We start from the raw sequence: 9292 nt of genomic DNA, 5'->3' as shown, positions 1-9292 counted from the left end.
CTTCCTTCCTTCCTTCCTTCCTTCCTTCCTTCCTTCCTTCCTTCCTTATTCCCAGGCAAACAAGGATTGGCCCCGTAGAGATTGAGTTGTCCCAGGTGGCAGGGGTGTCTTCTCTCTGCGGGAAACAACGGGCACTCACAGAGTTACACAGGTTTACACACGCATGCACACGCGCAACATATACAATGTTCGCACTGCAGTCAACAAAGTGGAGGAAAAAAAACGAGAGAAAAATGGAATTTGGGGAGGAGGGAAGAGAGAGGTGTTTCCCCCATTGGAACACCCCCCCAATGGGTTAATTCTCCCTTCCCCCTTCTTTTGTGTAACTGTCACTTTCTGTGATTGAAAACCTTCAATTGCATGTTTGGGGTTCTTTGTTTTGGAAACGGTCAATTACACAGGTAGGACCACGGAGGCCTGTGGGCTCTGCAGGCGGTCTTTGTACTGGTCAAGCCAGTGTCTCAGTTCTGAGATCTTGTAGCCCTCGGGGCCTCGTCCCCCCTGGTACATGACTCGGGCCTCTTGGATTATATAGAGCCGCTCAGAGTAGGCACCGTAGGCTGCACTGGACGCGTTGTCCATGGTGTCCACCGCTAGCAAGCATCCCGGTGCGCCCTCCTGCAAGAGCCGGGCGGCCCTCAGCCGGTCCTGAAGGCACTGGTGCTTGGGGATGTCGTAGGCTGCATCTGAGCTGGCCCAGCCGTCGGAAGGGTGGGCTTCTTCGATGTAGACGAGCAAGAAGTCTGCGATGTCTAAGAAGGTGGAGGCGAGATGCTGGAAGGCGCGCAGTCGCGCCGTGAACGGGGGTCAGGTGCAGCTGCCGAAGTTGAGGACCAGTGGCCGGCTGCCCCGCGCAAAGTCTAAGATGCGCAGTCTTTTCAGTCCATCCAGCTGAATGACCTCGGGATTGGGGGCTGGGGAGCCCTTGTGGGCAGTCTTGAAGAAGTCCATCTTTTGCCCGTGCCAGACAGCCTTCAGCGACTCTATAGTGCAGAGCCGATTGGAGTCAGAGACCCAGATTGGCGGGTCATCAGGGGGTAGCCCCGGGAACAAGATAACAGCTGCCCCATCCTCCTCCACTCCTCCACCCCCGCCCACGCCCCCGCCCGCCTTCCGGGGGTCCTCAGCTTCGCCTTCGCGCTGGCGTCTCATCAGCACCTTCTTGCGGATGCACAGGAAGTCCAGTAGCCACAGCGTCACCGCTGTGGCCAGGAAGCGCGGGCCCAGGAAACAGCAGGCGGCCACCTGGGTAAGAAAGCCCAAGGTGTGAACCAGGAGGGAGTGGAGCCTACCGGCTAGCCGCGGCGCAGCTGGGCAGCTGCGGCCGCGGCCGCCCTGGGCCCCACCCCCTCGCTCCCCTAGCCGACTTGGGTCCGGGCTGCTCATCTGAGATCCCGCTTCCCCTTAAACTGGATTTATAGTCGCGGGTTTAAAAGAAAAGGCGACTCCGCCCCCAGTAGGGCCCCGCCCCCTTGGAACTTCAGCCTGGGGATTACCTAGAGCTCGCCGCCAATGACCTAAAAATAAACAGGCAAGGAGGGGAGAGAGGGACCAAACGAGGGGCTAGAGACGTGCCATGGAGCAGGGAGAGCCGGAGGAGGGTGAAGGGGAGGAGGATACAGAACTTACCTAACATCATAGTTAGAAGGGACCTTAGACGTCTTCTAGACCCATCTCATTTAGAAAGGGGGGGAAACTGAGGCAAGGAAAAGGGAAAGCACTTTCTTAAAATTATACAGGAACAGAAATGGCGAAGCCGAGGCTCGAACTCAGGTCTCTCAATCACCCAGCCCCTGAGTCGGGAGAGGTCTTTGCTCTGCACCACAAAGAGCTCTCTGTGCTGCGCTCCCTAGTAGGTCTTCCTCAGGGCAGGGAACAGAAGTACTCACACCCCCGTCCTCGTCTAATGCCCGCCCTTTCTAAAGTTCCAAGTTTTTCTACTGGGACGGGGGAGGGGAGGCGTCCACGGCTGGGAGGTCTCCCACCTGAATACCAGGGCCGCACTGAGCAGGAGTGTCTCAAGTGAAGCCCTAGGTGCCTTTAGCTTTCAGTGGAAGTCTGAGAGTTTTCTCCGTCTAGGCGCGCTCTCCTTGCGCCCAGAAGCCCTGTAGGCTCTGCCGCAGGACCGGGACGTACTGTGAGGTTGAATAGGGGTAGAAGAAAGCCGTACTGACTCGTCAAGTCCAACCCAACGACTGCTGTTCCTAGGAGCACCTACCTCCCAGACATCTCAAGGCGGCTCCCATACCGACGGATCTCCCCCAGTAAGACAGGGGACAGCGATTGGCAGACTTCGGCTTCTGAGACCCACTCTTCTTTCTAGCCTTGCTACGGGAATAACCCGCTCTCCCACCTTCCTCCACCCCCAATCTTCCTCCAACTCCACCACCCCGAACCACACCCTATCGGTGTACCTCACTCCTGGGACGCACAAATCACCACGATGCAACCTCATCCCACTCAATCCTGCACCCTACACCTGTGAAACTACGGATACATTACATTGCTCTCTATCCCCATACAACGAATCCCTCTGGTCCCACATCCTTTGCTTTCCACTCCGCACCTTTTCACTCTATAGATGCTCACATCCCTGAACTGTCCCGCAGCACAAACACAGCCCATCTCGGAGTTCGGAGTCCGCCCTACACCTTCGCTAACGCCGCCCCGAACTCCTGCCGCCTGTCCGTCCAAGGAGCAGCAGCTCCGGTTGGCTTTCAGCTCCCGGCGTGGGGAGGCTGGCAGAAGAGTGCATGGAGTCTGAGGGATAGCTAAAGTTGGGGGTCCTGGGCAGCTGGGGCCAGGGTTTCCCGGTGGCCTCCCGGCAGGATAGCTTAGGAGCAGAGTTCGGGGTTTGGAGAGGGCAGGGAGTAGGGAGAGCACACGCCTCATTACCCTGGCTCTCTAGCCGAATCTCGGAACGCCCTGGGAAGCACGGAGGGGGACGGGACGGTCGCTTTTCCGCTAGGGGTAGCTGTTGGCCGAGAGCTGGAGACCTAGGCAGGCGCCTATCCCCCGAATCGAGGTTTAGCATGAGGGCTCGGGTCTCCCGTGGCCCGCAGCTTCAGTAGGTCCGGTCCCGAGGTGCTGGGGACACGCTCTCGCCCCTTGCCTGGAGTGCCAGCTTTCCCTAAGCCTTCTGTGGGGAGGACAGGCTCCTCTCCCCAGCTCCCCAAGCCGCTGCTGCCCGCGTCTTCTGCTTTGGAGTCTGCTCTGGGGGATCCACGGGGCACCCTCCCTCCTCCTCAACGTGGCTGGCCCCGCCAAGCCGCCTCCCTGGGTCTGAACTTTGTCTTCCTACACTTGGTTACACTCCAGCCGGGGCGGGGAGGCAGCGCCCGGGGAGAGCCAACACTAAGTAAAGAGAGGTTTCCTGGGATGTCGTGTGTGTGTGTGTGTGTGTGTGTGTGTGTGTGTGTGTGTGTGTAAATGTAAATAACTGGGGGATGGGGGAGCTTTCACCTGGGACTAGTGAACGGTGGAGGATTCAATGATAGAAAAGCGGTGCTCAAATTCAGCTCCGCTACCAATTGGCTTTGTAATCTTGGACTTCCCCCTTTATGGACCTCAGTTTCCCCAACTGTAAAATGGTCTTCGCTAGGTGATTTCAACGGTTCTTTCTAGGTCAGTCATTCTGAGATTCGGAAATGTGGACACTGGCTTCTCCCGACGCCCCTCTTGTCCCTGTCAGTATCAGCCCTTCTCCAGCTAGGAAACGCAAACAGCGAGCGAGTAAGCAAAATGTATAAAGTGGTGGGCCCCTGGCATAGGAGAGAGCAGGAGTGTGAGGGAGGCAGATTTGAGAGAACTGTTCGAGCCAGAACTTGCACGCTGCTCCCGAAGGCATCCCGAGCAATCTGCCCCAGCTATCTGCCCCAGGTATCAGCTTCTCAAGATGAGCAGCTCTGGTCACCTTGGGCATCTGGGGGTAGTAGGGGTGGTGACAGAGAAAGTCGTGGACTTGGAGTCTTAAGACCTCGGTTCAAGACCAGAGCCTGATTCTGGCTAGTTTTGTGGCCTTGCCAAGTCCTATTTCTTTCCCGGGCCTCAGTATCCCCATCCGCAAAAGGAAGGGGGCACGTTCTAGAATATGACTTTCCAATTCTAACTCCTATGACATCTTGGGGGCTAGGGCAAGCACAGAAATGGAGTCTCTTCTGGGGCAGCCGCGGACTTGTCCGCCTTCTGCTGCTGGGCGAGGTGGAGGAAGAGTCCCGGATCCACTGGTCTCAAACGATCCCTGGGTGCTTACACACCGCTGCCTCAAGAGATTGTGGTGGTCACGGATTGCACTCTGGACTGCTTCTCCGGGGACCACCAAGAGATCTGAGGCAGAGCAGCAGCGAAGAAGTGGGTGGACTGAGCGGGTTTAACTGAGGGCTTAGTCTTCGCGCGATTGAGCATTCGAAGGGGCCCAAATCCCCGGGAGTTGCCTCCACTTGGAGGAGGGCACCTCTCCCCCAGATGCAGATTAAGAATTCTTTTCAAACCGAATGCACTGCATTAGTACAGCCAGTCAGGCAGCTCAGCCTCTCTTTTCTGACCATTCCTCAAAGTCCCTTATATAGGACTTGTTTCAAAGAACCTCGGGTAGGGAGGAGCGTTGAGGAAGAGTTCTCTTGTTGGCATCTGGGGGTTCTGAGGTCCTGCTTCCCTGCAGAGACAGCTAGCCCCACCTCCAGCCACTTTCCCCTCTGCCACAGTTTAGGAATATGAACTACACACACACACCCAGACACACAGACACAGACACACACAGACACACACACACACACACACACTCACACACTGTCTGACCCTAGGTTTCAGCGATTAATTATGGGAATAGCCTGGGAGACAAGACAGCATTTCCCCCTCTAAGGTTTTATTCTCAAATGCCTATTGAGATGTCTGTTGAGGTAGGTATATTCATTGTCTCGTCTTCTCTCCTCTCCACCCCCCCCCCCAAGAATGGTAGAGTGACAGAATTAGAAGGAACCTTAGAACATAAAACCTCTGAGCTAGAAAGAACCTTAGAATCTCTGAATCACAAAGTTAAAGATGGAAGGGAACTTAGAAATTAATTTACAGATGAAGAAACTGAGGCTCAGAAAGGAAAAGTAATTTTCTCAAAGTCACACAGAGACTTAGTGGAAAAATTAGAACTAGTACCCAGGTCTTTTACCTCATTCTCTTGCCAGACATAGCATTCGACCTTACTTCCCCTTCTCCAAATCAGGCAGCACCTTTCTCTTCTGTCTTTCATCTTTCCTTACCCTCCATGCCAGCTTTTCATCCTTCCTCTTCCACTCATACATGTGCAGGACTTGGGTGAGGGTGAGGAGGGTTCCCTAAAGCAAACCTGCCTCTTACTCCTTCCCTATCCTGAAGAGTGAAGGTGATCTAACTCCTATTATAATGGTAGGATTTGGCTTTCTCCAAAAAGCCATCCTTTCTCTTCAAGAAGACAAAGTCACCTTTCTCTGAGTTTGTAATCAACACCATGGTTTCAATTTGTAGATGAAGTATCCAGCTTGTGGATTATTCAGGCCCTTCACTGGTCCCCTTTTTTTCCTTCTTTCCTGAGCCTGCCATTTTGGGCCATCCCATAGCTCCACCAGAGGGCGGGCAGAGGAAAGGAAAGGAGGGGAATCAGAAATCTATCAATGTGTTCACCTCTGAACAGCTTAGGAAGAGTCTGGAATTCTTTGTTTCTGTAAAACAGGTCCTGGGAGAGGGTAGTTTCCTGGGTCCCTGGTTACTCTTCAGTAATCATTTACTATTGATTAGCATAAAATTAATGGAACACTTAAAATCCCAAGAGAAAGGCTGACTCCCTTAAAGATAGGAAGAGTTAGCCTATTTTGAGTCCTTGTTAACTTAGAAGACCACTTACCCAGAACCTTCTATGTTAGTGATGGGGGTGCGGTGGGGGTGGGGTATGTAAGAGTGTGGTAGGGATGAGATCACTGAGGCTTTAGATTGATACAATGTTTTGGGGTAGGTTGGAGAACCTCTTGATTTTCTGTATAATATTGGCCACTAGAACCATAATGGCTAAATTATACTGACTTTATGTTAAAGTATCATGACTGAAATGACTGAACAAAAGTTAAATCAGTCAACAGAACCACTGTGAGTCGATCACATTTGTGCCTCAGATGGATTTCCAGGAAAACCAGCAGGAGTAGGACCTACAGAGCTGATGAAAAATAAAACAAAAGGATTGCTGGAGCAAAACCCTCACTAAATTAGGATAGTGTAGATGCCCAATTCAACTAAATAATTCAACAAATATGTATTAAGTCTGGTGTGTAGAACGGTACTGGGAAAGCACAGAGGTCATAGAGCTTACATGGAGGCATCATGGAAAGACAGTTGACTCCAGAGTTAAGCAACGATGTTTGAATTCCAGTTTTGCCACTTGCCACTTGAGGAACCTTGGGCATATCAATTTACCTCTCTGGGCCTAAGTTTCCTCATCCGCAAAATAGTGGGGTTGGACTAGACAACTTCTAAGGCCACTCCTAGCTTAAGATCTATGACCCTAAGATCGACTATTGTGGGGAATAAGACATATGAACAGATAACTCTAGGACATAATAAATGCATCTTGGAGGTACAGAAACAAGTGATATATGAAGTCTCATTGGGGAAAAGTAATTTCCAATGTGGGTGGGAATTGGAGAAATCTCATTGGAGGGGGTGGTCTTTGAGTTGGGCTTTAAAAATGGGTATAAATTCAACGTATAAGACAGGAAGGGAAGGTATCTCAGGTCTAAGGAACACTGTGAGCAAAGAAAGGTACAGAGATGGGAGAGTGCAGGATATGTTATGTTCAGGGAACAGAGTAGCCCATTTGTACTAGGATCAGTTAAAGGAATGGAATATTTGACAGAATGATCAGCAAGTTTCATTTATAGAATAGTTTCTTGTTAAAAAATATTGTTTTATCACTGAGAACATATTAACACAAACCAGTGGGTAATAAGTTGTTCTCAACTACAAATTCTTCAGAATCTGTAGTTTAAATTAATAAATAATTTAAAAGCATCAGCAAGAGTCAAAATGAGTAACATTGCTTATGTGAATTGAAGTGACGCTGATAAAGGGCCCAAAATGGCAGTTTAAATATTACCACTTGCAATAATGTTGCTATTATTCAGTCAATTGGATAAACATTTCCTAAGTACTTGAATGAGTAGGGTCCTCTATTGGTGCTAGAGGATGAAGGGAATTAGATTAAAAAAATAAGACACAGACTCCGTTCCTCAAGGGATCCTCATTCTAATACGAAAATGAGATGAGGGTAGAAATAACTATAGTACATGGTAAAACATAATAGGGAGGTAACATAATATAGTGTAAGGAGCACAAACTCTAGCTTTAGAAGACTTGGGTTTGAATCCTGTTTCCTCTGTGTGATCTTGAGCAAGCCACTGTCCCCTGCCCCAAGTCTCAGGTTCCTCTGCTGTAAAATAAGATTAGACTAGATCATGGTTTTTTTTTTTTTTTTTTTTTACCATTTTTGTCCAATGGACCCCATTGGGCAGCTGGGTGACAGACTCCTTCTCAGAATGTTTTTAAATGCATAAGATGAAATACATAGGATTACAAAGGAAATAAATTATATTATAATCAAAATACTGAAAAAAAAATCACAGACCCTGGGTTAGTTAAGAACCCCTGAAGTAGAGTTCTGAATTCTGAAGTCCTTTCAGTTCTATGTTCTGGGGTGGGGGAACAAATACGTAGGGGAGGTTTAAAAAAAAAAGGGCCATGAATGATCTAAGGAGGGAGAAATTATTTCCCAGCAGGATAATCAGGAAAAGCTTTCTAGAAGAGTTTAAATGTGAGCTAGACCTTGAGGGAGGTGTAGAATTTTAGGTGTTTCTGGACATTTACTTAGCAAGCTAACCTCCCCAGTCCAACTCTTCTGCATCATACAGAAGTGAAATTGGAGTAGCATAGCGACTTGACTGACTGAGTACTCAGAAATGAGCAGGATTATTTAGAGCAAAGAGATTGGGAAACACCTGAGCCTCACACAGTGCCAGGCTCTGCAAAGCTACTGTTCTAAATGTCAGGCCTGGCAGGCTTTAAGGACATGGATGTGTCACAAGTTATCAGAGCTGGACTGTGGATCTCTGGGGATCACTAGTCTGAGCTAGGGTATGGGTAGCTAGGGGCTTCCAACTTGGGTCTAGAGAACTAGGGTTCATGCCAAACATCAGGGCTAGAGTAGCTGACTGGCCAACAGGATAAGCAGAAAGTGGAGAGTCAGAGAGGCCATGGAATCAGCAAAGGAGGAGACAAGGAAGGGTTGCCAAGGGAAGCCTCTTCCAGCTCTGACATTCTAGACTGGAGGCAGGGAGAGACATTAGAGGGCCATGACAACAGTCCAGGTAAATGGTGATGAGGGCATCAACTAGTAGTAATGGAGATAGGGCCTGGACATGTGATTTCACTGGCACAGGGGATGTCTGGGTGAGGAAATGCATGCTTTGATGTTTGCAAAGCAATTTATATACATAATGACATTTGATCCTCACAACAACCCCATGATGTCACTGCTGTTATCTCCAGTTTTTGAGATGAAGAAACTGAGGATCAGAAAGATCTGAGCTAATCTTTCTGACTCCAAGGCCAGGACTCTAGCCACCATATTATATTGTCTGACAAATTAAGAGGAGAGAAAAGGTAATGGGCATGAAATCCATTGTGGTGAAATGGGTAGGATTAGGTAAGAGATTAGATGGGGGTGGGGTGAGGGAGTAAGAAGAGTAAAGAATATCTCCAAGGTTTGCGACCCTGGGTGACAAGGAAAATGGTGGTGCCGTCAACTGAAAAAAGTAAGTTATTCCTTAGGTCTTAAGTTTACTCTTGTGCTCTCCTTTTTTTCCCCCAAACAAATGAGATGTACAATCAAAGTGTAAGGACCAGTCTGAGGAAGGATTTTAGAGTGGAATAAAGGGAGAGGGGATGAGTTCATTTTGTTGACTTTTCAATGCTAGTGGGGACATGTAGGTCTGAACATCCAATAGGAAGCTGAGAATGTGGGGTTGGAGTTCAGGAGAGAGATTAGACCTGCATAGCTTTGTTATGGAGTCATCTGTATTGAAGTGGTAATTGGACCATCAGAGCTGATGAAAATGAAAGACACACACACACACACACAGACAGAGACAGAGAGAGACAAAGAGATAGAGATGGAGGCAGAGAGACAGGGAGACAGAGAGATACCAGGGTGGGGGAGGATGGAAGAGAGAAGAGAGAGAGAGAGAGAGAGAGAGAGAGAGAGAGAGAGAGAGAG

The 9292-nt window shown here is 49.5% G+C and overlaps 1 protein-coding gene across 2 annotated transcripts; it reads right to left on the bottom strand.

Moving 5' to 3' along the window:
- Positions 1 to 6: 6 nt before the first annotated feature.
- DIO3 (iodothyronine deiodinase 3) lies at positions 7 to 3258 on the bottom strand. Of its 2 annotated transcripts, none has more exons than XM_027849267.1 (2): positions 2567 to 3258; positions 7 to 1696 (listed from the first exon to the last, which is right to left on the bottom strand). In XM_027849267.1, exon 2 carries the CDS (start codon positions 1384 to 1386, stop codon positions 394 to 396), a length of 993 nt encoding a protein of 330 aa, XP_027705068.1. In that variant the 5' UTR covers positions 1387 to 1696; positions 2567 to 3258; the 3' UTR covers positions 7 to 393. The 2 variants fall into 2 exon arrangements, with proteins under 2 accessions (XP_027705068.1, XP_027705070.1); XM_027849269.1 differs by having other exon boundaries at positions 2896 to 3258.
- Between the last annotated feature and the right edge of the window lie 6034 nt (positions 3259 to 9292).

This window comes from Vombatus ursinus, unplaced genomic scaffold (assembly GCF_900497805.2).
Source record: "Vombatus ursinus unplaced genomic scaffold, bare-nosed wombat genome assembly UNPS02007284.1, whole genome shotgun sequence".
NCBI classification, from domain to species: domain Eukaryota; kingdom Metazoa; phylum Chordata; class Mammalia; order Diprotodontia; family Vombatidae; genus Vombatus; species Vombatus ursinus.
This window is presented reverse-complemented; position numbering and strand designations above follow the sequence as displayed.